Consider the following 26,671-nt stretch of genomic DNA (forward strand, 5'->3'; position numbering starts at 1 on the left):
GTGGCGCGCAGCTCCAGAGCGAGAACCAGAGCCTAGCGGCATCGGGTGACAACGCTGAGCGGCTTAAGATCTCCAGGAGCGGTTTGCCATGGCTGGCCCGCAGCAGCAGCCCCCTTACCTGCACCTGGCCGAGCTGACAGCATCCCAGTTCCTGGAAATCTGGAAGCACTTTGATGCAGACGGTCAGTAAATCTCCCAACTTCTGTATCTGTTGACCCCCGGGGACCTGAGGTTAGCAAAGGGGTCACGGGCAAGACTCAATGTGGGCAGGGATGATTTGCCCTCCCCCAGGGGGTTTGTTCTGGTGGCAGAGCCTACTGGGGTCTTGAGTTTGGGAAACGCCCAGCTGCTCTGGCGACAACTGTCAGTAAGTTTTCCCAATGCAGGGTGCCCAGGGCCCACATTCTTAGCAAGTCTGAGCTTTCCCAGAGAGGAGGCCTGTGGGGGGCTGGTGGGGGGGCTCTCCAGGATTCCCCTGCCTCCTTCCCCACCTTTCACTTCAAGCTAACGCTCTGCCTCCAGCCCTGTAGCCACAGGTCTCCAAACCCCACTCAGGTTGCCCCTTTTGCTCCTTACCCCCATCGTCAGTATAGGATGGGTATCCTGAAGGGAAACTCGGAGGTCTCCTCTGAATCTGGTGGCCTGGTTGGCCAGGAGCAGGAGCAGAGAATGTGTTTGGGGGCTCCTAACAAACCAGGAATTTCTTTACCCTTCTTCCAACTCTACCAGTATGTGGGTGTGGTAGGGAGGCCCCTGCTTCTAGCCCCCAGCCTGCTGCCTGATGGTAGAGACTCGGGTACCCTGAGTGACTGTCTGTGGATGGGGGTGATTTTCTTAAACACCCCTGTGACCAACACTTTGCCCTACAGTGGTCTTCTTAGTGACCAACCCCAAAAGTGAGGTCGGGGTGAATGGCTTTGGAGGTGACTCCCACACCTGAGGTTCCAAGTGTCTACAATACTCAAGTATACAAAGAGCACACATAACCACCACCCCAACCCTTGATCTCTCCCCTGCCCCCACTCCCAGGTTCTGATATTGCTGGAGACGGTTCCATCATTCAAAAAAAAAAAAAAAAAAAAAAGAGGGAAAAAAAGCCATTTTAATTTACTCTCCAATGCCCCGGCTAAGGTAGCACCCAGAACGAACTAGCATCTCAGACCTGTTGGCAGGGTGGCAGCTCGGGGCGTTTATCCTGAGACTGAGAGGGAGGGGGTGGGAAAGAGTCTTATCAGTTGGTAACTCCCTGATTTCTCTCCCTTCTGTCTGAATCCCCTTGGCAGAGTCTGAAGGCAGGTGCCCAGAGAGCCTCTCTGCTCCCAGTGCTGTGGGAAGGAAAGGGTTAGTGTCCGAGGGTGCCAATAGGTGAGGCTCCGTTTCCCTGGAGGCTACGGAGAAAGCTGGAGGTGCTCAGGACTAGGTGCCTAGATATCCGGGGATAGGGCATAATCTGCCTGAGGATTACTGAAGGCGGTGGCTCAGTTGCTCAATCTGAAAAATGGGACCGAGGAGGGGCTGTATCTCATTTCCCTGCTCCTGCCGCCCGGGACCGAAAGGGCTCCAAGAGCATTGCAGTCCGGCAGCTTTGCTTTGCGCGGGACATGCTTTGGCCAGTGTGTCTGCGCTGGAGACTCGAATGAGTCAAGGAAAGTTACCAAGCCGTCAAGGTTATGCCACCGGGCTCCCGCTAGATGAGTCAGCTATAAACAGCCGACTTTCCCCTGGGGACAACCAGTAGCCCTTTCAATCATCGTGAAAACCTTGTGCTAAGGTCTGTTTTGAGACACCACACTTTTTTATAAACGGTTGCCCCCTTTTGAATCCCACTCTGGGATGCTTCTGGGCAGATGCCCCTTGTGTAGATGAGGAAGCTGACACAGGGCTTGGTGATGCTGGCTTCCAGCTGAGGCTTAGGTCTCCATTCCTAGGGGACTCCTGGGGTAGGGAGAGGGGACTTTTGTACAGTGTACACTGGCCCACGAAAGGTCCTCAGTCCAGCTTTGGAGGTGGTGGGTGATTCTTTTAATCCCAGAAAGGGATCCTTGGAGGCACCCACACACCTCCTCGAGAAAGTCCCAGGTGGGACCAGAAACAAAAGCAATGTGACTCGCCAAGTGCCTGTGTGGACAAACTGGAATTCCACTGAGGAACCTAGAAGTTTGGGGCTGCCTTTCTCTGTGCCTTTGTGGTTGGCCCTCTCCTTGGGCTCTTGACCATCCCAAGGTTGCAGCACCTAACATCTCACCCCCTGAGCTGCCCTGGCCCTGTTTGAGCCTTTCTCTTACCTGCGCTGGCTTTTGTTTGAGACTTAAGGATCCATTATGAGAGGTTTGCTACTCAGTACCTTAAAGACCCCTGGGACACTCTCCACGACTCACAGGGTCCCTGGAGTGAGCTCACTGGAGCCCAGTTAATGACAGGCACCAGGGAGAGGAGCCACCTCCCGACTATTCTAGACTCTTGTAAACAAAGGAGACACTTTAGAAAAAACCTTGATCCAGCGAGAGAAGGACTGGAGGCTGGGGCTGGGGGTGGTGACCCTTATTCAGCCCATTTCAGTCAGAAAGAAGGGGCACTACCTAGTTCCTTCATCCTAAAAAGGGTGTTTTCAAAGAGGTCACTGGCAGTGGTGAGGGAAGAGCAGACATTTGGGGGGGGGGGTGAGGAGCTACAGGAAATGGCCAGAGAATTCTTCTAGTTTCCACATACAAGCCTGACTCGCCCTCACTGACCAAGGGTAGGCACTGGAAGTCTCTCTGCTGCAGTGGCGGGCATCAGTGAGGTGGCAGCCAAGCCAACCTATGTCTTTGCAGGCTCTGGGGCTTTCCTACGTGTCAGAGACACAGTATCTGAAATCTTCACTCTGTTGCTTCCTGGTCACTTTGTCAACAATTCTTTAACTCTGTAAGATCCAAGTGGCCGTGAAGCCTGGTAGCACGGGCCGATACTCAGCTGCTCAGGATGAAGACTGCAGGTTCAAAGATTGCCTGGGCTACAGAATAAGTTTCAAGCCAGCCTGGGCAACGTGGTGAGACCCTGACTCAAAATCAAACGTAAAAAGAGATGGGATGAGGCTCCGAGGCGCACTGTTTAGCTGAATGCTTATCTAGCATGCCCCAGGCTCTAGGTTTGACCATCAGCAACTCAGTAAGAAAGGGGAGGGGGGAAGAGGAGAGACAGAGCAAGAGAGAGGGGGAGAGGGAAGGGAGGAAGGAGGGAAGAGATGGAGAGGGGGGAGGGAAAGAGAGGGGGAGGGAGAGAGGGAAGAAGGAGAGAGGGAGGAGAGGGAGGGAGGAGAGAGAGAGAGAGAGAGAGAGAGAGAGAGAGAGAGAGAGAGAACCAGGCGGCTGAGGGCTGGATGCCCCAGACAGAGTGCATATATCCTCTCTGGCTAGTTCTGACAGATGTTACCAGGTTCCTAGACCACAGATAACCTGTGAGGAGCCACGTTTGGCTCAGCAGAGAAAGAGAGGGGTTCTTGCCAATCTTCTAGAAGCAATCAGAATGCAGAAGAGAAAGAAGAGTACGCTGCCAGGAGCAAGTCAACATCCATGGACCAAGAAACCAAGAGAGGTTTCACTTGGTCCAAGCCTTTATCCTATATAATATGTAGAATATATTTTGCATCCTGTATATAATAGAGGATCTATGTAACCTATATAGTATAGTTGTATGTGGAAAGGAATACAAACAAAAGAGCCTATTAAAGGAGTTATTTGAGACTAAATCCCCCAAAGTGGATTATATTCAGCTCTGCCGTAGAATAGTGCATCAAAGGGAGATGGAGTCTGTGCAAACATGGGAGAGGGTCCCCAAAAGTGTTACTTTTAAGACTATAGCAAAACTCAAAGGTAAGCTGATTTTACTACGTAAGAAGGAAATAAGCTTATGGACATTTTCTATCCCCAAAGAATGTGTACCTAGCTACAGGTACGGAGACCTACTTAGTGTCTTCTGGGCTTATCCACTTCAGTTGTGATGAGCTAACATCTCAAAGCCTTTCCTAAGGACTGAGTCTTGTTCCTTCTCTGTGTGGGACTCAGAGCTCTGCTACACTGAGGACTTTGGAAGTTAATAATAAAAAGGACCCTGCAGTACAATAAGGGCTCTGCCAGGCTCTTCTTCTCCCCCTAAACCCAGTGGTTCTAACAGGAGTGTCCTGCAAAACCACATATCACTGAGGACCAGAACCAGATGCCCAGGCAGGCCCTCCAAGAGGCCCCCCCACTGCCAGCTCTATTTCTAGTGGAGGAACAGGGGAGGAAAATGAACAGCATCAGCTGACAGAGGCAGCGCTGGAGAAACAGTGCTGGGATAGGAAAGGGATGCTGAGGATGTAGAAGACCATCCCCAGCCACACACACATACACATACACATGCACACACACACACACACACACACACACACACACGCAATGCAGGAAGACTTGTGAAAACAAGGCTACCAGATGCACAGTGGACATGAAGTGTTGACACGTTGACTCCGATGTTTACAATTCAACAGAACTACTATTCCTAAGCTCATCACAGACTCATAGAAACCACGGGAAGGGGCTGCGGAGATGACTTCATGATACAGTGCTGGCTTTGCAAGCATGGAGACCTGAGTTTGACCCTCAGAAACCACATTAAAAAAAAAAAAAAGTCATACTACAAGATTACACTTGTCACCCCAAGGTGGGGCTAGAGAGGTAGGGCGCCCTGGAAATCACTGGCCAGCTTCCGGCCAGCCAGAGACCCTACCTAAAACAAAACCTACGAAACAAAACAAACAACAAAAAGATGGCGCCTGAGGATTGACACTCAAGGTTGACCTCTGGCCTCAGCAACACACACACACACACACACACACACACACACACACACTGAGTCTCAGTTTATTACAGTCAGTGGGGTCTAGGTCTAGGTCTGGGGACCAAGGTGTTATGTGCTTGAAGAGGCCTTCTTCTGTTCAGTAGTGAACCCTGTAGACATTTCGGCAGGGCTTGGCATCAGCATTAAAGGCGTGTCAGGAAAGCCTCCGGCCTCACTTGGGGCAGCTCCTGTGGACTGCCTAGTCCCCGGGTCCTTTTCACCATCAGGCTAATTGTTTCACTAACGGTCCCCTTTGGTGTGGAGTGTAGACAGCATATCAGCTCTGAGCCACGCATCCTCTGGGTAGCCATCACCTTGCCTCTTGGACTGTGATTGCACCAGCCAGGAATAGGGAAGCTGGGTCTGTGCACAGCTGGGGCTCCCCCGAGAGGCAACCAAGGAGCAGGGCTGGGGTGGAGTGTTTGTACTGACAAGCTCCTTCAGCCGGCCTTTGCCTAGGCAGCCACCAACCCAGATGCCCTATGTCCCTCCCTTGCTTTATTTTGCTTATTCCCACTTCAGGTATAGGTAGTTTTACTAGCTAAGGCCCTTGGGGAAGTTGCTGGGGCTCAGGAGACCCCTCAGGGAAATCTTCCTCAATTCCCACAGAGCCAGAATTAATAGAGCAGGCAGTAGACTCTTCAAGAACGGGGCCTCTGCAGTGCTTGGCCGGCTGGCATCCCCCCTGGTGGATTGCATCAGCTGCCCTCCTGTGCCCAGCCGCCCCATCTGGAGCCTCAGGCTCTAGCCTTCTCCCCTCCTCGTTGGCTCTCTGCAGTCTTACCTCTTGCTCAATCTGCCCCTTCCTTCTGGTCTCCGCATGCCTGGGACTCAGCCCAGCGTCAGGCTGCCAGCTGTCCACAGGTTCAGGGGACCCATCCTAGCTCCTGAGCTCCGTTCCAAAGTAGCCCAGCCTGAAAGTAGATTAAAATGGGAGTATCCAAGCATTCTCCCATGAGCTGCGGCTCTGGGGCATCCCCCTGCCCCCGGAGCCACCAGAAGAGGTGTGGGGAACATACATGTATGTATGATGGATAATGAAATCCAGGCAAGCACAGCTATGGACAGACCTTATCCCTGGGATGAACAAAAGGATGTTGTGGCCTCTGTTAGCAGGGTGATGGAAACCCCCAACACCAAGTCCTCTCCTCCAAGGTGGGATTAATAGCACCTGTCGGTGGGGGGGGGGGTGGTATAGAAACCTAGAGAGCGAGCAAGGCAGAAAGGAGAAGGCCTCTGGAAATGGCCAGTGCCTGCTCTGCAAACTAACTGACAAGTCCCCTGGGCACACTTAGCCACATGCAATCAGAGAGCACCTGAGGTCTGGTTAAACAGCTCACCCAGAGAAGCAGAAAGCCGAGGGAGGGGCCTATGAGTCTGCTCCTTCTGGGGGCGGGGCTTAGGAATCCAAACTAATATCTCACACACGCTTTGTCTCACTCTACACTGATCCGGCTTCGGCTTGGAGTCCACATTTCTAACCAGTTCCCAGGCTGCCACCAGTCCACACACCACGCAGGAGCAGTCAGCTCTTCCGTGGTACTTCACTGTAAACAAGATCCCCAGGCAATGGCTCTACACCTCCATGTCTGAGATGTACAACCAGCCGTGGGAGCTTGAAAGGCTCCCGCACCGCCTCAATTAAATCAGAAAACACCTGGTGCAGAACCCAGGCAAAGGCGTCATTGTCGAAGCTGCCCCAGGTATCCAGTTGAGAACCAGCACCCTAAAGAGAGCGGTGCTTGTCAGAAACCTTTAGGGCTGAGGAGGTGGGGAAATGAAAAAATGATGCCTTCCACTTATAGATGTTGCAGCTTCCAGGATGTTTCCAAAACATCACTTTGTGTGGCTCTCCTGATGGATCTGTAAAGCAGAAGGGGTTTGAGCTGTTTGGCCCGCTTGAGAGAGAAACTGAGGCCCAGCGGAATTGACCTGTTCTAGAGCAACGGACAGTTGTGAAAGCAGTCCCTCCTCCTTCTTGGGTACCTTTTGCCTGCTCACCTCAGAAAATCTGTACATACAAACCTCAGGGAGGAACAGATAAACCTTTCTGGGGTACAGCACCGTTCAGTCAAGAGTTTCCAATCCTCCATGGTCAGATTAATGATAACGAAATGTTATCTGTCCTTAGCTTTGAGGTACACGGTGCTGAAATATGGAAACAAAAGTAGGCTCAGGAAGGATGCAAGGTCCCCAGCTTCCTCTCAGCCCCCTCTCCCTCGTGTTCATAGTTGGAAGGAGGCTAGTAATGATGGTTACTATGGTAACCACATCTTTATCAATGCCCATCCACATGAGACTTGCTTGCCCCCCCCCACAACTGTAACAAGGTCACAGAAAAAGCGAGCCTCTTGCCTAGAAAGATGTTGGCCAACTGCTCCTGTACCCCAGCTTTCCAGGAAAGCTAAATGATGGTTGGGGATGGCCTTAGAGGGAAGATCTGTGCCCCCAGTGGACACCTGTGTATCTGCCCCCCACTTCTCACTCTCCACTGTCAATGGCTCGTCTGGCTTTTCAAGGCTAGTCACAACCCCCGTTCATTCTGTGCTTTGTGGGAACAGGGCCATGTCTGCAGCTTGGAGCTGTTGTTCAATTTGAAACATGAACGCCTGCTGCATGTAGCTCAATTTTCTCCTTTTGTTCAGACACACAGGGAGATTCTTATCGCGCCCCAGCACGTGTGGGAACCCGCTTGCTGCTCTCTGTATCCAGGAAAGGGGCTTCTTGGTGCCAAGTCACCATCTCCGCTCCTGGCCCCCTCTCCCTGCCTCCAAGTTTACTCTTCCTTCTCTCTCTCTCTTCTGATTGTCTGGGACTTCTCAGAGAGTTCTTTCTTAGCCATCCTGCCCAAAGGTCCTTGGGAAAATCACCTCTATTCCATTACATCATCAGTTAGTAGTCCAAAACCCAAGTGTTACTAACATGGAGCAGAGGCAGGAACCATGGAGGTAATGACAGCTGACACATTTCGTTTTCTCTTGGCGTCTTTGTTGCTGATTTTGTTTGGTCCATGATAGGGCCTCACTACACAGATTCAACTAGCCAGCTCAGGCTTATATTGGCAAAGTTACTGGCCATTCTCATCAAGGGGGCAACGCCTGATCCTCCTGCCCTCCCAAGTACTGCTGTGGGCCAGCACCTTAAGTTCATGGTTCTTTAGCTGCCTCTCTCAAGCAGTTACAGAAGGAAGCTCTATCATTATTCTCGTTTTATAGCTGAAGAAACTGAGGTTCGGAGAGGCGATGCTCACAGTCTGGGCGTCACAGGAGGAGAAAATGGTGTTGGTCCCTATATGGGAAGGGCCAATCCCCTAGGTACAGGGTCTAGAGAAATGACAAAGCCGTGTGAAGCCAGGCCCAGGTGAGGGCTTTTGGTAAGGAATGCTATGCGGAGCTGAGTGAAGACTTTCTCCTCACGTGGCTGCCTCTCCTTCCAGTTCCCATCAACCACCTTCTAACACCCCCAGGAAACACACGCTCATCCACGTACCTGACCTGGGACCCTGGCCCCGGTCCCTGTGGCCTCTATATCATGAACCCTAATTCATCAGCTCTAAGCCCCCCCCCCATTCCACCCACCCTAGCCTCGGGCTTCTGGAAGCTGCAGATGGCCTCAGAGCTGAGCTCGGCTTCCTACCACGCTGCCTAACCTGTAAAGAAGGAGGAGAGAGAGTGTAGAGACTAAGGCTTTGTGCTCCTAGCCACAGGGAAGCTTCACCTAAGCCATGGGACAACTGTCAGGTCACAGCGGGAGAGTAAAGTTACTAGGCACCAACTCGGTGGCTAATCACCAAAACCTCTGTTCTCCAGCTCACCCCACCCCCACCCCAGCTGGCCAACAAGCCCCATCCTCTTGTGAATTTCCAACTCTCCCGAAGAACTTTGTAGAATATCCTAGAAGAAAAGACAACTGCCTCATCCCAGAGGAACCCAGTAATCACCTTTTCCTTGCGGACAAAAATAAATGCATAATTCATCTCATGCAATTCTCTCGGCACTATATTTATTGAAGCATTTTCCCCAGGAAGCATGGCCTCCAAGGTTATTTATTTGGGAGTCAAGACCTCAGGGGCACTAGGAAGGGAGACCAGAGAGATCCTCCCACCCCGATGCTCCCCACAGAGGCCAAGGCAAATGTTTCTGTGTTGTTCTTTTGTTAAGTCTGCAATTTCATATGCCCTTGAAGAACGTGACCGCTTTCTTAACGATTCAAGTTGGGCCTCCTCTACGAGGACCTTGCTCTCCGGCTGTTGATCAGATGTGGAGCTTGACTTTAGTGATTGACTAATGCTGCCCCGCAGGGAAACCACCTGGGAGTCTTAAAAAGAAGGCACAATCTTAGTTCACACCCCAAGCTGGTAGTATCAGAATGTCTAATGGTGAGAGGCAGACATCCATATTTTTTTTAATGATCCTCAAGGGATTCCAATGTGCGGTAAATCCTGGAACCGCTGCCTTAGTCCTGTTTGAGTTCCCTCCTATAAGTGCTAGCCCAGACCAGTGACCTTGGCCACTAGCTAAGCTCTGCACTGGTGTCTGGGTCGTTCAGGCTCCAGTTGTCAGAATCTCAATGACCCCTCCCTACTCGTGTGATCTTCAGAGAAGTCAGAGCTGCTTCTGGTCATTGCACTTTTTCCTTGGGTCCTTTCTCATCTTGCACTTAGACGCCAACAACTGGGCTCAAACAACACTGATATTGGTGACACCCTCATAATAGGCTGTGTGGTTCGCATACAAAACTCCCACTTAGTAGCTGGGGAACTGGCTGCAGAAGTAGAGGATCTGAGTGTGATCCCCGGCAGACAGAGCAAAGCCAGATGTGGCTGTGCTCATCTGTAGCTCCAGAGTTTGGAGGGAGAGACAAGTAGATCCCTAAAGTCACTATGGCCAGCTGATCCAGCCAAGATAATCAGATCCAGGTTCAGTGAGAGTCCTCGCCTCAAAAAAATAAGGTGGAACATGATAGAGGGAGTCACACAAGACTGACATTTGTCTTCATATATGCACACATGGGTGCACACAACCCCCCACACATACATAAGTATATGTGTGCTCCTCCCTACTTCCAAAAAATCTCAGGCAAGCCACATGGCTATAATCTTATCATTTAGAAGGCAGAAGCAGTGATTTGAGACCAGGCTGGGCTGCAAGGTAAGACGTCTCAAACAGCAGCAAGCAGAACTATTTAATTATAATAACCCAGTCTGCAGATGGAATGGGCTAAATAATTTTCTTTCATGGTTCCCTTCTACATTTGTTTCTCAGGATGGTCATAGCAAAGTACCACAGATTGGGTAACCTCACACAACAGAAAGCCTTTCCAGTTCTTGAGCCTAGACATTTGAAACCAAGGTGTGTGTGTGTGTGTGTGTGTGTGTGTGTGTGTGGCTTTGTGGGGAGAGAATCTGTTACATGCCTCAGCTTCTAGAGGCAGCAGTAAGCTCACAAATGGTCTTTAGCTTGGAAATACGTCACTCTACTTTCTACCTGTTTTCTCTCTGCCTTGACTCCCTCATAAAAAGTGACGTCTATAAAGATCCTACTCCCAAAGAATGCCACACTCTAAGGCTCCAGGTGGGTGCTGGAAGAACCCGACTCTAAATACCTTCTCAACCCCAGAAACCCAATTCTTTCCCAGGCCCAGGCCTGTCCCCTGCTGACAAGTCCCGATGCAGATGACACTTCCTGAGGAACCTCCAGCGCTCAGTGCTTGCTCATGAACAGCAGCTGTCTCTGCCAGCTGGCCAGATGTGCGTCCCTCCAGTGCACTGTAGCTGCTGGCTGAACAGTCCAAGGACACTCATTATTAACCTTGCACGTATGCCTACCAGTGCCCTGAGGACAAGGACCCATACTTAACATGGCCGGCCAAGACACCTGTTTGCAGACTAGCAGAACAACGTTTTCCGTGGTGTTGGCATCTTCCTCCTCCCCTTAGTCTTACTATTTAGCTTGAAGGTTAAGTCTTTTCCATTTGTTTTCATCTGTCTTTACAGGAAACGGGTACATTGAAGGCAAAGAGCTAGAGAACTTCTTCCAAGAGCTGGAGAAGGCAAGGAAAGGCTCTGGCATGGTAAGGCTTCACTTCACCCCTGTGCCTGGGGAATTCTGTCGCCTCGACCTATCCAAGTATGAGAATGGCCTGTCTTGTGATGCATGCAGTCAGCAGATCTGGGGTCTCTTTGGTCTTGACACTTAAGAGTCTTTCATTTGTAAGGATATATATATATATATATATATATATATATATATATATATATATATATAAAAGCCGGGTTTTCCCCCTAAGAATACCTCATCTCAATCTCCTTGGGTGTCTTAGAGAGATAACCATTAAGAAAGCCAAAGTTGAAAAATTCCCCAAACTACACAGGTATGTGTTTATGTATGCATGTATATATCTTTTCCAGGAGACAAAGTCCAGAGTCCCGAGGGTTTATAACTCAAGATGGGGTTCTCAGAGGACCTCAAACACCTACAATCTAAATGACAGTGTCTCAGCCTCAACACTGTGGACATCGGTGGCTGGATAATTTTTGTCGTGAGGGATGTCTTTACATTGTAGTGTGTTTAGCCAAACCCTTGTACCCACCCATAGATAGCCAAGTCATGGCAATAAACATGTCCTAAGTTGGATGTGATGGTGCAAACCATTAATCCCAGCACTTGGGAGTCAGAGGCAAGCAGATCTCTGTGAGTCTGAGGCCACCATAGTCTACATTGTGAGTTCCAGGACAGCCAGATCTACATAGTGAGACCCCCATCTTAAAAAAAAGGTCCTAGACATTACTAAATGTCCCCTGGAAGTGAATGAGGAGCAGAAGCCAGAATTCTAGACCAACAAAGGCTGACTCCCCTGTAAGGACCTGGAGGACAGCTGATGTCCTAGACATTATCAAATGTTCCCTGGTGGAGAATGAGGAGCAGAAGCCAGTGTTCTAGACCAACAAAGGCTGGCTCCCCTGTAAGGACCTGGAGAAAAGTCGAGGGCTTCTCAGTAGTCTCCTCTGAGCCCTGACCATACATACTGTGTGCCCTAGTGATGGAGAAGTCGAGAACTCTGACCTGTATACAGTGACTCCAGTTCATGATCCAGTCCCTATAATAGGAATGTTATTTCCTCCAGTACCAACCTGGCCCTTCTGAGTTTGCTAAAACCTCCTGGGAGAGCTATGCGAAATACCGACTGGGGCTGGTTTGTTGTGTCCGTGTCTAGACAGAGCCCACTCCTTCCTACGGGTCCCACTGTCTCTTGCCTCTTTCTTCCCACCCGACGTCTTGCCCACTACTTAGTAGCTACTACTTAGTAGCTACTTAGAGCTACTACTTAGTAGCTCTCTTCTTAAGAGAAGTTCGCTACGTGTGAGCTCCAGGCTCAATGCTCAGCAAAGCATCCCGGAGAGAAGCATGCCAAAGCCACAGGCTTAAGAGAGCTGGGGGCGATGCCGGGATGCATTTGTCAACAGTTCTTACATCATCCCTCATTGCTGGGATGATGTGAGCACGGGTTAGAGGAACCACAGCTTCAGAATGACTGTGGGATCCAGGACTCGCAGAGGAATGTGTTGAGACGAGAGAGCCAAACCCAAGCACTCTTTTCTTAGTCATCCTCTTCCTCAGCTGGCGTGAGGGTGACTCCCGAGTCTGTCCATGGCAATCCCAGCCGCTCTCATCCAGGACTGGTTGGTTCCCTGAGCATCTGCCATGTGGTAGAAAACAAAAAGACTTTGGGAGCTGGAGGGAGGCTTTCAACTTCTGCCCACATTTACCTGGATGATCTTGAGGGAAGTCGCTGCATCTTGGATTCCATTTATGTGTGAGATGCAGAGATAACTTGCTCACTGGGAACCATGGTAAACCTCTCATAGGTTGCCCGCATTTATGCTAAGTACTTGCCAACAAATAAGTACAAATAAGCACTTGCATATTTGTAAATATAAATAAATACTGACTGACAGATATTGGTAAGTTGAGATTAGGTTCCAAAGGCGACACAGAAGGAATCCAGAAAAGCTCTTAGAATTTGTAGGATTTCTCTTGGGCCAGTTCCAAGGAGCATGAAACCCCAGAGGAAGTCCTCGGGGAACTGAAGGAGAAGCGCAGATGTGCATGGGGTGGGGGCTGCAACATTGACGAAGGATCAGAAAGAGCTCCTTGGTGCAGATGACAACTCAGACGTACCCCACACCAGGAAAAGGTTCCAACCATCAGGAGACCACTGTGCTTACGTTGAGGGGTAATGGGCTAAAGGAACTCCTAGTAAGTAATTTATTTTTCTATGCTTGGAATAGTTGAGGGGAGGATTTCGATTTTCCCTCAGCTGTGTGATGTCCTCACATTCCTTCTGGCAAGAATTCAGATAGGAACGCTGCAGAACCGTGGACTTGTCTTTGAAGAGGAAAATGAGCGGTTCGTTTTGTATTGGTGGCTGGAACCTTCTGTGGAATAATGGGTTGAGCTGGGTTATGCTAAAAGCTGTAACTCACATCCGAGTGGTGGACATCATTCCAGACCCCTTATGGAGCTGTGGCTCAACCCATCTCAAGGGTCAAAGGGTGCATCCAATCACATGGTACAGAACATGCCCATGTGTCCCGCCTCCCTTTCATAGTCCTGTGAGTGAGACCTAAGGTAGAGACTGACCCTCTGAGCTCTGGTATCTCCGGTTCCTGAGTCATGTGTCCGGGACACGAAATGACTCCCAGCTCCGCTTCACCGAGTGCCTCACCCCTACATAACAGGGCAGCAAGATCAGCCTCCTCTCTCTGTCCGCAGATGTCAAAGAGTGACAACTTTGGAGAGAAGATGAAGGAGTTCATGCAGAAGTATGACAAGAACTCAGATGGAAAAATCGAGATGGCAGAGGTGAGAGCCATGGGGCTGGCTGAGAGCCGAAGTCCCTGTGCCTCCCCTACGCTCAGGCACAGCCTGAGACATCGCCACCCGAGCAGTTGAGCCAACCAAGCAGAACAAACGGGGCTTTCTCTGGGTGTCACCCAAGGAAAGAGGGAGTGACAGAAGCTGCAAATGTGTGATAAACCAAGCTTCAGACAGCAGGAAGACTGATTAGCAGAAGTAGGCATCTCAAAATAAGACTTAACATGTATTTTATGTAGATAATTTACATGCATAACATATTCCATGTAATTCCTACATGCTTGCATGTACACACATGCACACGCATTTATAACCAGACTTACACATAAATAGGTGTGAGAGCTATGATCACTGGTTTATGACCCGTGGTCCCGAGGTCAGTGTGGTGGTTTCAGCACATGAATTAGAGCCTAGTTCTTCCAGGATAGATTGGTTCTAATGCTACCGTAGACCAGGTTCTCTACAAGCAAAGTTTGAGACAGAGATTCTGGGGTTATGGCATGTGACAGAGACTCGAAAGGAAGAGAGGATGATTTGTGAAGGGCAGAGAGAGAGGTATGCGGGGATACCACCTCTGCTTTGGCCTACCTCAGATAGAGCTCTCTAGAGTGTGCCATAGATTGTGTTTCACCCAGAGGCCCAAGTCAGTACGTCACTGAGTACAGGCTGCTCCATCCAAAGACTGAGGGAACCGTAGACCTTCCCTGGCGGGGAGGGGGCACGACGACACGGGGACAAAGTAGGGGTGGGTGCGGGGATGGAGCAGGGGGACACGAGGACGGGGCGGGGGTACGACACGGGGATGGGGGGGGCAGGGATGGGGATGGGGACTGAACGGGGAACAGGACAGCTCAGAGTTTAGCTGAGGGCAGTTCACCTGCAAGGGAAGTTGAGTCCTGCAGGCAGCTTCCCTTCAGGCCACTGAGGAACGACACTGTGACCCAATTTAAAAGGCTAGACATGCCATACATGCCCATGTTGTAAATCTTGGGGTCAGAAGACGTTTTCTTTAATAGAAATAACCTATAAGTAATGTCTCAGGGTTGATGGGTGTGGAGTCTTGGCCCCTAACTCTTCAATGCTGCCTGCGACTGTAACAGGAAAGCAGCCCCTAGAAATAAGCAAGAGAGTGGGGGGGGGCATGTGTCGCTAGAACTTTACAAACAAGGCTCCGGTCACGTGTGGCACTTGGCCTTGGTTTACTCATTCCTCATTTAGGTCAAGAGACACTACTGAGTAAGGCCATGGTCAAGGTTGGCTCTGGTTCTGCCTCTCTTGGCTCTGTCCCCTGCTCCAAAAAACCATTGTCTTAACCAATCTTGTGACCAGATGGCTGCACATCCCAGAAATCACATCCACAGACAACAATGTCCGTTTGCAGACCGTGTCCCCCTTTAAGTACAAGGGAACCTTTCCCACAATCCACAGCAGCCCTCCTCTCACATGTCATTGGCCAGACTGGGTCATGTGCCTATTCCAAAAGCCAATCAGGATTTTCTCATTTAGTTAAACTTGTTAGGATTTGCCTTAGCCCTGGGATGCTGGGAGAGAAGTGGGGGGGAACAGTTACGAAGGCTGCCAGCTGTGTTGGATACAAGGTGGGTATCTGCAGTTTTTAAGAATGGAATTGTTAAAGTGTTAGTTTGCAGTCAATACAACAACATCCCAAAGAGATGTTTAGACTTTGGACCGTGCTGTTACCATAACAACCAACGTACCTATAACGATCCCTTTCCTGGAGTAAGGCAGGCCATCCCAGGCATCCATCCATCTACCTACATCAGTTTGCACTTCTTACAGGTTTTAAACACTCGGGGAGGGTCCTCCCCTAAGTGCTCTTTCTAGTCTGGGTAGCCACAGTTTAAAGGAGTGCTCTTTTTGTCTGTCAAGCTGCCCCTTACCATAAAGACTGGGGTAACCCGGGATCTCTTCTTAGAACCCTCTATCCCTTAGAAGAGCTGCCAGCTTCTGTTGTCAAGAAAGGAAATGATATAGAGCAAAGTGTTGACTTCCATAAGCGCCTGTCGGTAGCCATTTCCCATCCTTCCTGTGGGAAAGCCGGCTCTGTTCCCTGATGTCCGTGTCATGACCCCCACCACCCCTGGCCCCATATTGATGCGGTTTTCGGTTTTTCCCAGCTGGCACAGATCCTGCCGACGGAAGAGAATTTCCTTTTGTGCTTCAGGCAGCATGTGGGCTCCAGCGCCGAGTTTATGGAGGTGAGCCTTCTCTCCACTATGGAGACCTACCTTCCTCTTGGGTACAGAGAAGGCCTGCCCTGACCCTGCAGAGAATCCCTGGAGATGCTAACCACAGGGCCCTACTACTTGAGGTGTGGTCTGTGCACGGGTGGTAACAGCAGCATCAGCCACATCACCAGAGTCCTTGTAGACGCCCCACCATACTGAATCAGAACTCATGCCTCAGTGAGATCCCCAGGTTGGAAAGAACCACTTCTTAGGTTTCCAGAGTCATTCCTTTCAGTGCAGCTCGTCCAAACATGAGATATGTCCTTAATTTTATGATGCTTTAGAAGATTTTATCAAGTTTTTCTGCGATGACAAGACTCTGTAAGCCAGTATCTGATGTTCTGAATTCCTTCCTCAGCTCTTTTGGCTGTCTTGGTACCTCCTTAGCATGTGTCCGAAGGCAATGTTTGCAAGGGTCCATTTTTTTTTCTATAGAAAACAGATAAGGGTAGCGCTGAAGATGTAGCTCAGTGGTGGATGCTTGCCCACCATGTGCAAGGCCCTGGACTTCGTTCCTAACACAGAAGGGAAAGCAGGAAGGGGAAAGGGGAGGAAGGATGGGAAAGCAGGGAGGAAATAGGAAAGGAAGATAGGGCTGTGTCTACCCATTCCTTTCTGTATAGAGATGTGGAAATTGGTCCCTGTTCCATCTCTGGTCTGGAAGCGGGGATGCAGGTAGCTTTGAAGAATCAGAGATGCTTAAAAAGAAGCAAATTCTCTCTCTCTCTCTCTCTCTCTCTCTCTCTCTCTCTCTCTCTGTCTCTCTCTCCTCTCCTCTCCTCTCCTCTCCTTTCCTCTCTCTCTTTCTCCCTCTCCTTCTCTCTCGTTCTCCCCCTCTCTCTCCCTTCTCCCCCTCCCTCCTTCTTTCTCTTTCTCCGTCTCTCTCTCTCTCCCTCCTTCTCCCTCTCTCTCTCTGTTACTCTCTGTAGTGTCTCTCCATGTGACACAATGCTATTCTCTTGCATGCCTTTGCTCTTCTAAACCCGGGAATATTTGCAGAGCCAGCCCAGCCTCACTCTCACACACACACCTCCTGGGATTCCCACCCCAGAACCACCCCTTCCTGGGGTTAGCCATTCTTTCCATTCTTGACATCTCCAAACATGAAATGGTCCCTCAGAAGCCTTGCAGGGCTTGTGCTCCCCCGTAGACCGCATCCCGCACAGCACAACACTTAACATCTAATTTTAGGAACACCTCAGGACCTTCCTTGAGATTCTACAAAGCCCAGGTCTCTTTAACTCCTTTCTGCAAATGGGAATCGGGTCAGCTTGGTGGAAGGGAAAGGAAGTTGAGAGCTTAGAGCCCAGTGCTTGCATAGAGCAAGGTGGGCTTGGGGAGGCGGGGGTAAAACCTGCTGCAGGATTGTGGTTAGGACAGCGTCTGGACACTGCCCTGCAGAAGACTGGGTGACAGCTGCCCAAGCTGTATGGATTTGCTTGTGTCTCATAATTGAAAAAAAAAAACAAGTCTAAGTGTCCTAGTGCTCAGGACACTTAGAAAAAAAAAACACATCTTTTTCTTTTTCTGATAGAAAAGAAGGACCTTAATTCAGTGTTTCTCAACCTTGCTAATGCTGCTACCCTTTAGTACAATTCCCCATGCTGTGGTGACCCCCAACCATATTTTATTGCTACTGCATAACTATGATTTTGCTACTGTTTTGAATTCTAATTTATATCTAATTTATCTAATATCTAATATTATGCAGGATATGTGACATGCGACCCCCAAAGGGATTGAAACCCACAGGCTGAGACCCACTGCCCTAAATTCTCTCTAAGTTCTAACACTCTTGTCAACGGGGGATGCACCCATAGAGAGGTGGAAGCATGCTGGAGGGAAATTTAAGCAAGAGATTTAACCTTTTCCCCCTCTCAAGAAACCCAGAGTGGATGGTATTTGTGTGTAGATTTGGAGCCAGGAATGATGGGCAGAAAAGTCAAAAGAACAAAATTTGAAAGAAACCTAGAAAAAAAAATTATGAATTACAAAAAATAAACCAAATACTTGGGGAACAAGGTTCCCTGGGACTCTTTGCCGTGAACCCAGGCAGTACCTTCCCTGCCCTCTCTCCTCATCCCCTACCTGATAGTTTCAGAGCCCTTGTCTATGGGACCCGTGTTCTCAGAACATGGTAAGCTACCTGTTGCTATGTAACAAATTATCCCCCACGCATAACACATTCATGCAACAGAGACCTGTTATCTAACAGTGTAGTTCAGTCAGCTTCCCCAGGTGGCCCTGGTCTAGAATGGCTTGTGAACTCAGTCAGGATGCCAGCTGGGCTGGAGGCCGGAAGATTGTCCATCCTCACGGTGTCCCACTGCTGAGACTGTCTACGAAGGAGTTAAAGAATGCTCTTGCTGTGGTCGGCAAGCTGGGCCCAGGTCCTAGTACCTTCACCAAAGAAGAAACTCAGACTGGAGTGGGGAGACCAGAGGCCTAGGTCACGTGCTACTCTGGAGATGGCGGGCGATATTCCTTAAACCATATGGACTGAGAGTGGAAGATGGAAGATCTTCTCAGAGAGGGCGAAGGGAGGAGGGGAGAAGGAAGGTCGAGGGGCGGTGTTTGGGGAACAGTCTAAAATAGACAACTGCACTGCCGAGTCTGCTTCACCACTGAGCACACCTGTTGAAGACATCATGATGGAGGGATAGAGGAGCACCGGCTCCTTCCAGAGTTCTCCTCAGACCCCTGCCTCATCTCTCATTCCTCTTCGATAAAAAGAAAACCTCAAACCCAAAGCAAACCTAAGCTCCATTAGGTCCTTGTTACGTCCCTGAACAAAGCTGCCTGCTTAGCACTTAGAGAAGGTCAACCCTAGTTTACAGCTTGATCCGAAAGAGGACCCAGGGGCCAGTGGAATGGCTCCATGACAAAGGGTGATTGCTGCCAAGTCTGATGACCTGAGTTCAAGCTCCAGAGCCCACACGTTGAAAGGAGAAGACAACTTCTACAAGTTGTCTCCTGGCCTCCACAGGCACGCAATGATGTGCACACCATACTTCCCCCACCAAACAAAACAAGCAGCAAATACAAAAGAGGGCCTAAGCCTGTCTCAGATTTAAGTAAGAGATCTCATCCAGGCGATTTCCCCCCTTTTCGGTGTGGCCTTGACTGAGAGACTCTCATGTCCTCTGGTAGAGTGAGGACCCTTAACAGCCTTAGACACCAAGTCCCAATCCGTCCCATTACAGAGAACAGGGGAAGGTGGCAGGGTTTGACACATGTTATAAATAGGTTGGCATTCCTGTTGCAGGCTTGGCGGAAGTATGATACAGACAGAAGTGGCTACATCGAAGCCAATGAGCTCAAGGTATGATTGGTGGCCTTAGCGATGGTGTAGAGGACGCGGCGAAGAAAGCTGAGGCCAGAGTCTTGGTGGATCTCGACAACCAGGGAGGAAGGGGCTGTTGGCTGAGGAACATGGGCTTGTAGTCCCTTAGGGGTACTCGATCCTGGCACAGATGTTGAACTTCAGAAGTCCTGTGCCTGCAATGGGGGAGCTACAGGACCAAGCATTTAGCCAAACCACCCTCTAATACAGGTACCCCTGAGGAAATCCCAGGAGACTGGCTATCTAACTTACACAGTTTCCCCAATTCCTCTGGGAAATCAGTGATCCTTGGGCACACCTGGGCCCTGTGTTCTGAGGAGGGAGTCAGAGCCAGTCTCTACCACCTATTCTATGGGCAAGGTTGTATGTACCCAGGAGTCAGTTAGAGGCCTTTACGGTCATACTGCAAGTGATAAAGGATTTGAGAAGAGAAATGTAAGCTATGTATTGGTAGATCTCCAAGATTAGCTTTGTCTAAATAAATACATAAGTGAACAGGTGAGGGACTGAGTGAGCAAGTCGGGATCTGAAGAGGCCTTTGGTGTTCCAGGGGTTCCTGTCTGACCTCCTGAAGAAGGCCAACCGGCCCTATGATGAACCTAAGCTTCAGGAGTACACCCAGACCATAGTAAGTGTTAGCATGGCCCCTTCTGGTGTGGGCTATGGGCTCCCAGCCCTACTGATGGTTCAGGCCTATGTGTGATGACTCATGGCGGCAGACGCAAGTTCATAGCTGCATGCATCCTTGGTGGTCCTCATTGAGTTTATTCCCAAAGCACAGTGATACTGGGGTAGGGGGTTCTCTGTTTCCATGGGAACTGATAGAGCTCCAGGAGAGGATGAACCTTGAGAGGGCGGGCCTTTAGTGATGGCTGTTGTATTTCAGCACCCCCAGAAGGGGAGAGATAGCTGGTACTTAATCGTCACTGTCTCCCCCCAGTGACTGACTTGGGCCTTGCGGATCCCTAGCTTCAAGTGACCCCAGAGGAAAAAATGGCAGGTGGAGGCCCTGATGTGAGAAGGTCAGACAGATAACCCTGTCACCTCTTTCTGTTCCCAACAGCTACGGATGTTTGACCTGAATGGAGATGGCAAACTGGGCCTCTCCGAGATGTCCAGGTAATGACGCCCACCCTGGTGTCACTTTGAACAGGCCTGTGTTGCTGTCCTTGTCTGAGCCCAAAACAAAACCAGCTAGAACTGGAAATCTTGATACCACACTTTGTCCGTTTCTTTTATTTATGTATTTTTAACACCCTAACTAACTCCTGGTTATAAAGTGCTCTGTGACCGTGCCTATGGCTACAGATGTTGCCTCTATGCCCTGCTTCCCTGTGTGAGTGGCTGCTGCCCATGGCGTGTCCTCTAATCTCTGCTCTAATGTTGGCTTTCCAGACTCTTGCCAGTACAAGAAAACTTCCTGCTGAAATTTCAGGTACCAATGTCTCTGTTTTCTTTTAGTTCCTCCATCCTCTCATCTCTCTGGCCTCCTTTGCTCCAACAGCACATACGCATGCACACGCACGTGCACACACATGTGTACACACATGCACACACACACATCCATGCACACACATGTGCACACACATGCACACACACACATGCATGCACACACATATGCACACACATGCATGCACACACATGTGCACACGCATGCACACACATGCACACACATGTGCACACACATGTGCACACACATGCACACACATGCATGCACACACATGTGTACACACGCACGCACACGCATGTGCACACACATGCATGCACACACATGCACACACATGCATGCACACACATGTGTACACACATGCACACACACATGCATGCACACACGCACACACACACACACAGAGTCATGCAAACTTATATGATTTCTTACACATTAACCTCACTCCCCCACACTTACACTTTGGGGATTCGTCTCTTTAATTCTTTGGTCTTTTCCAGGGTATGAAGCTGACCTCAGAAGAGTTCAATGCCATCTTCACATTTTATGACAAGGTGAGAGGGAAGAGTATGGGGTGGAAAAGCAGAAGCTTGTCACCTGCGGTGGCAATGGCCAGAACTGCTTGGTCCGTAGGAGGAGACCCGCTTTCCAGAGGGTTCACCTGGGCCTGTGGATTCTTTCTTCTGGTACATGGGAAGGCAAATGGCGCTCTTTGATTCCTGACCTGCAGGAGTCCACAGATCTGATTTCTTACTAATATAATAGAAAACAGGTTTTGGGTTTGTGTGTTGGTTTTTAAGAGTTAACGGAGGAAGGTGGTGCCCAGAGTCAGGGCGTGGCGATGAGACAGCAGTAGAGTCCGTTATTTGTTTGGTTGCTTTGTTTTTTCCATCTTTTATTTTTAATTGATTTGGTTTCAGTTCTGACAGTCTTGCTGTGCAGGCTGAGACGCCTTTAAACTTTTCATCCTCCTGTCTCAGCCTATCGAGTGCTAGACCGACAGGCTTGGGGTGTTTGTGCCACCATACCTAGCTCAGCCAGTTGTTTTCTGGGACTCTGGAGGTGAGAATCACCTCCTAGTCCCACCCCAATCTTAGCTGACCCCTGCGCGTGTGGCTCTGGTGGTCTCCTTTATAACGAGAGGGTTGGAGGTTGACTTAACAATTAATTAAGTTAACTCTAAGCTTCTGGGACTTCATTTGTATCACAATACAAATGAGAAACACCAGCAGAAGAGGAGTCCAGGAGTTTGTACTGAACGATGGTGGACTGGTGTTGACAGAAAGTGCATTGTTCTCTCCTTGTATGGTCTGAACACTTGTCTTTGCACGGAGAAACGGGGAGATTAGGCGCACACACAGAGATACACACACAGACACAGTCACACACACAGATGCACACACAGACACACAGTCACAGGCGCACCCACAGGCCAGGTTGGGGAAAGAGCTGTGGTCAGGGTGACTGGGGCTGGAGTTCAGAGCACGGCGCTGACAACTCTCTGCTGCCACCCTCAGGATGGAAGCGGCTACATTGATGAGAATGAGCTGGATGCCCTCCTGAAGGATCTGTATGAGAAGAACAAGAAGGTGAGGAAATGAGCCCAGGGCTGGGAAAGGCTGAGAATGAATTCTCTCATCTCTGAGCTGAGGTGACAGGGCAGTGGCAGTTTGTGGGCTGAGCTGTCGTTGTCAGGATGATTGACTTAAAATACACATAGCAAAGTTCATCATTGTAACCCTTTTAAAGACTGTCGGATACATACAGTATATCCATCACGCTGTGTAAGCAGCAGCATGCCTGCAATTCTCATCCTGGAAAGCTGAAACCCCACACCCACAGCAACCCGGTTCTCCCATCTCTTGCTGTACTGCAGTCTACATCTGTCGGTGTCACTGCCGTGGGTGCCACACAGAAGGGGAGAAACATGCTTACTCTGTGGTTCGTTTCCCTCAGCATGCTGAACTCGAGGCTCACCCATGTCGTCACACTTCAGAATTCTCCCTCTTTTAGAGCTGACTGATAATTGCCTCCATGTGTAAACCGTTCTGTCTATACCCATTTGCCACCTTTGCCCACGTGTTGCTTCTATGTGTTGCCTGTTATGGATGATGACGCTATGAGGTGGTGGCCATGTTGATATAGCCCATCCTGTAGAGGTACCAGCCAAGTGGCCATCATGAAAAGCTTTTAACACAAAGAGAGATTTTGGAGGGCAGAAGCCCACAGGGGAAAGGACTGTCCCGAATTCATTAACTGCAGAACCTAGAACTGGGGAAGAAGCAAGAAGGGAATTAGTGAAGAGTTTGTTTCTCTCAAAGTAAAGGCTGAGAAAATCAGTTTTGTGCCTGGTACTGCCGCTTGGGAATCCTCCAGAGGCGTCCCACCTCCAAACCCTGGGTGGAAGGGATCAGGTGGAATGGCGACCAGAAGGCAGGAGCCCTCATCGACCACCGTCTTCCTTCACCTGCCAGACCATGGCTTTCACAGAGAAAATGACGGCTGCTAGCTTTAATTAGATGGCAAACCTTCTGTAACTCCTCGAGCTGTCCAACCGCCTTGGCCGCCAAATAAGAGCTAAATTTAATGTTCAGTTTCAGAAAAAAAAAATCACTGCAGCCTCTGGGTTCATTTATCTCTCTTTGCAAGGGTTTTTTCTGGTCCTGCGGCTTCACTCTGAGTAACAGCCTTCATTGAGTTCATACTTCCGTTACATTTTAATGTAAGTGATAAGGGTTCAGATGGGTCCTGGAAGAAGAAAGCCTTCTTAGAGCCAGTCTTAGAACCCAGCAAACCCCTTTCCTAACACTGAATCCCAACAGAAAATCATTTATGCAGCCGTATGTGCTCCAGTGAATATTAGGAGGCTGCAAGAAAAACCATCTTTGGCTTGAATCGCATTAATGAAGCATTATTAGTCCTTATAAGGCCACGCCTAATGCGTGAGGTTGGTAAACTCCGCACACGTGCGTTAAACCTCAGCGGCCCGCACTTCATGGTCATCAACTCACTGGGCTCCTTCTTAGTCAGTGTGAGGAACAGAGCACAGAGCTGCACAGGTTGGCCTCAGCTGTGCAGACAAAAGCCAAGAGTCGGGTGCTAGGATTTGGAGCAGCCCTGAAGGTGGGAGAAGAGGGTGTTAATAGAGGCTGTTGACATGGGAGCCTTCCACATGTGCCAGCCCCAGGCTTGGCACCTGGACGCTGAGAGGATGAATCAGAGGAGAAGCTGCGTCACTGAGTCTCAGCACCTGAGCTGGGCAGGGAAGAGGCCGTTTTGGGTGAGCTCACACAGCAGGTGCAGCCTCGTTTTAAGGGTGCGGGCTTGGCTATGATAAGGTCTCTAAGCAGACTCGTGCTGGAGACTCCTGCAGGGGCTAAACTTCAATAGCTCGTGGCATTCCTAAGGCTGTGGTAGCAACCTAAGGCCTTTCCCAAGTTTTGAAAGGAACCCCAAGACGTAAGAATTAGGCTGTCCCTCCCTGCCATACTCCCCGCTGAAACTGTTTTCAAGTTTGGGGTTGATAGTTGAGGCACATATCCCTCTCACAGTGTGCATGACCTTTCCAGGGACCTCACAACTTTAGGGAAGGTCTTCCTCACTCTAGAGAGGCTTTCAGAATGGATTCGGGTGGGGACAGTGCATGCGACTAGGAATCACTGATTTGAGAGGTTGTCTCTGAACTATATAAGACAGACACTGACAGCTGAACCCCGTGAAAGAGGGACAGAACACAGGGAGGTGAGGTAAGTAGGTTGAGCTTGAGGCTCCGGGACTGAAGATATATTTTTGATGCGGTGATCCAGCCTTTTAGTCAGTGGCTTAGCCTTTATCCTTCTATTTTCTCATCAGCAGAACTGAGATAAGGACCCATCAACATGAAAGGGGAAGTGTATTTTTAAGATATCTGCCAATGTTTACCACACAAAAAAAGAATAAGGAAAGGGGCCTGGGGGTGCAGCTTGGTGGTACAGTATTTGTCTAGCATTAGAAAAGCCCTGGCTTTGAATCCCAACCATGCAAAACAGTAGTAACACTTAAGAGGAGGAGAAGCGTGGAGGAAAGGGGGAGGGAGAGAATGAGCCGGAGATGAGAAGAAAAGATAATCATTCCGCCATTGCTAGGGTGACCTTGCTGTATGCCAGACCCGTGGACCATCTGTATCCTAGGCAATTATTATGATGCCTATTTAACGTAAGGACTCAGGTGTTCGTGGTCCTGTTTACTTTTTTTTTTAAACTGGCCTCTGGTCTATATGCACCACAGGATGTGTTTATGGTCTCTCTACCTCAGTGGTCCCCAAAGACCACAGGAAGCCTGTGAACAGGAGAGCTGGTGAGCTTTGTTGCTAGAGGAGACAGAAGATAAGCAAGCCCTCCTTGATTAAAATGGAGGCAGCTTAGGGACATATGGTCCAGGAGGCCTGGAAACAGGGCCAGGGGCCTTTCCTGACCTTGTCTCCATTACCTAGAGACCTAAGTTTGCCCTGAGTAAATGGAGTTCTAGGGAAGTGGAGGGGTAGAGTTGACTCATACAGAGACCATAACTGTCACCGCTGTACCCCACTGTCCCTGAACCCCTCAGCACAGATGCTAAGTGTATTCATTTCCCAACCTGGCCGTCACCATCCCACCTGGAGGCAAGGGTTGTTGGTGTTCCCATTTGACTGCTGAGACATGCTTTTTGTCCCTCTTGACTGTTCACCCTAAGGTGAGGTGAAAGGAAGGTTCCCGCAGCTCAGCGTGTTTTGTGAGTGTGCGCATGGCAGTGGCGGGGACAGGGAACCCCTCTGTGTGAGGCCTTGCACCAAGTCTGCTCTCACCTCTTTCTGCCTCCCAGGAGATGAACATCCAACAGCTCACCACCTACAGGAAGAGCGTCATGTCCTTGGCTGAGGCGGGGAAACTCTACAGAAAGGACCTGGAGATTGTGCTCTGCAGTGAGCCCCCCATGTAAAGGGGTGAAGGGACAGGGGCTGCTTCTGCACCTCCCCTAAACCCTGCCCCCAACATCCTGTCTCTCTGACACTCCTTCCCAGACCTAGTGAGCAATACCGACCCTCCCCCACCCCTGCAACCTGCGCACACCAGCTTGTGGAGCAGGAAAGGAGAGCGGGTGGCTGATAGCATTCCTTCGAGCTGCCCCAGCCCAACCCTGGCCAGATGGACAGTTCTGCTTGCCGTGGATCACCAGTCACGTGGGTGGTGGGTGGGGGCACGGGTGGAGCTCCCCTAGTCTCTGCGCTGTGATGCATGAGCTCCTTCGCTGTATGATTTAGGCTTCTGAGTCCAACAGAATGGACTCTTTCCTCTTGCTGCCCCTGACCTTTGCCCCAGGCTACCACCAACCCCGAATTTTCCAGGTTCTGCCCACCAGCTTGCTAAAGATGTAGCTGTCCTCTCAGAGGTCCTGTGCTGGAGGGCCATTGCCCTCTTGTGTTCTTGACTTGTGTGTTCTTTTCATCTTGGGGATTCTTGTCTTCTTGTTTACCAAAGAAGAGTTTACAGAGAATAAAGTGGAAATGTTCTGCCGTGGACACTCACCCACTTCTTGCCATGGGCCACATTTCTCTGTGACTAAGGATGGGTCTTCCACAGGGGTGGGAAGGGCACTGAGGCTACCTGGTTGGGGTTAGGACCCCCTAAGACTCCCTAAGGCTGTGGTGGATCAGGAGATCAAAGGCATCCTTGGATACACAGTGAGTTTGAGGCTAACCTCAGAAACAGAAATAAGGCTGTGGTGGAGATCGTTCCGGTGGCCAAGCTATCCTGCATCCGACCCCAGAACCCATGTTAAAATGGCAGGCGCTCGCAACCCTAGCATGAGGGAGACAGCAACAGAAAGATCCCTGTGGGGTTCTAGCCAGCCATCCTAGACTAATCAGAAACCTTGCCTGTAAGGA

At 50.0% G+C, this 26,671-nt stretch overlaps 1 protein-coding gene across 1 annotated transcript; it reads left to right on the top strand.

The window, feature by feature from the left end:
• Positions 1 to 26,311, top strand: Calb2 (calbindin 2). Its single transcript, XM_048437272.3, has 11 exons — positions 1 to 182; positions 10,850 to 10,926; positions 13,629 to 13,718; positions 15,869 to 15,949; positions 19,245 to 19,301; positions 19,873 to 19,950; positions 20,386 to 20,441; positions 20,718 to 20,757; positions 21,270 to 21,323; positions 22,287 to 22,358; positions 25,609 to 26,311. Exons 1-11 carry the CDS (start codon positions 89 to 91, stop codon positions 25,723 to 25,725), a joined length of 816 nt encoding a protein of 271 aa, XP_048293229.3. The 5' UTR covers positions 1 to 88; the 3' UTR covers positions 25,726 to 26,311.
• Positions 26,312 to 26,671: the final 360 nt, after the last annotated feature.

Source organism: Myodes glareolus, chromosome 22 (assembly GCF_982192425.1).
Source record: "Myodes glareolus chromosome 22, mMyoGla1.1, whole genome shotgun sequence".
NCBI classification, from domain to species: Eukaryota; Metazoa; Chordata; class Mammalia; order Rodentia; family Cricetidae; genus Myodes; species Myodes glareolus.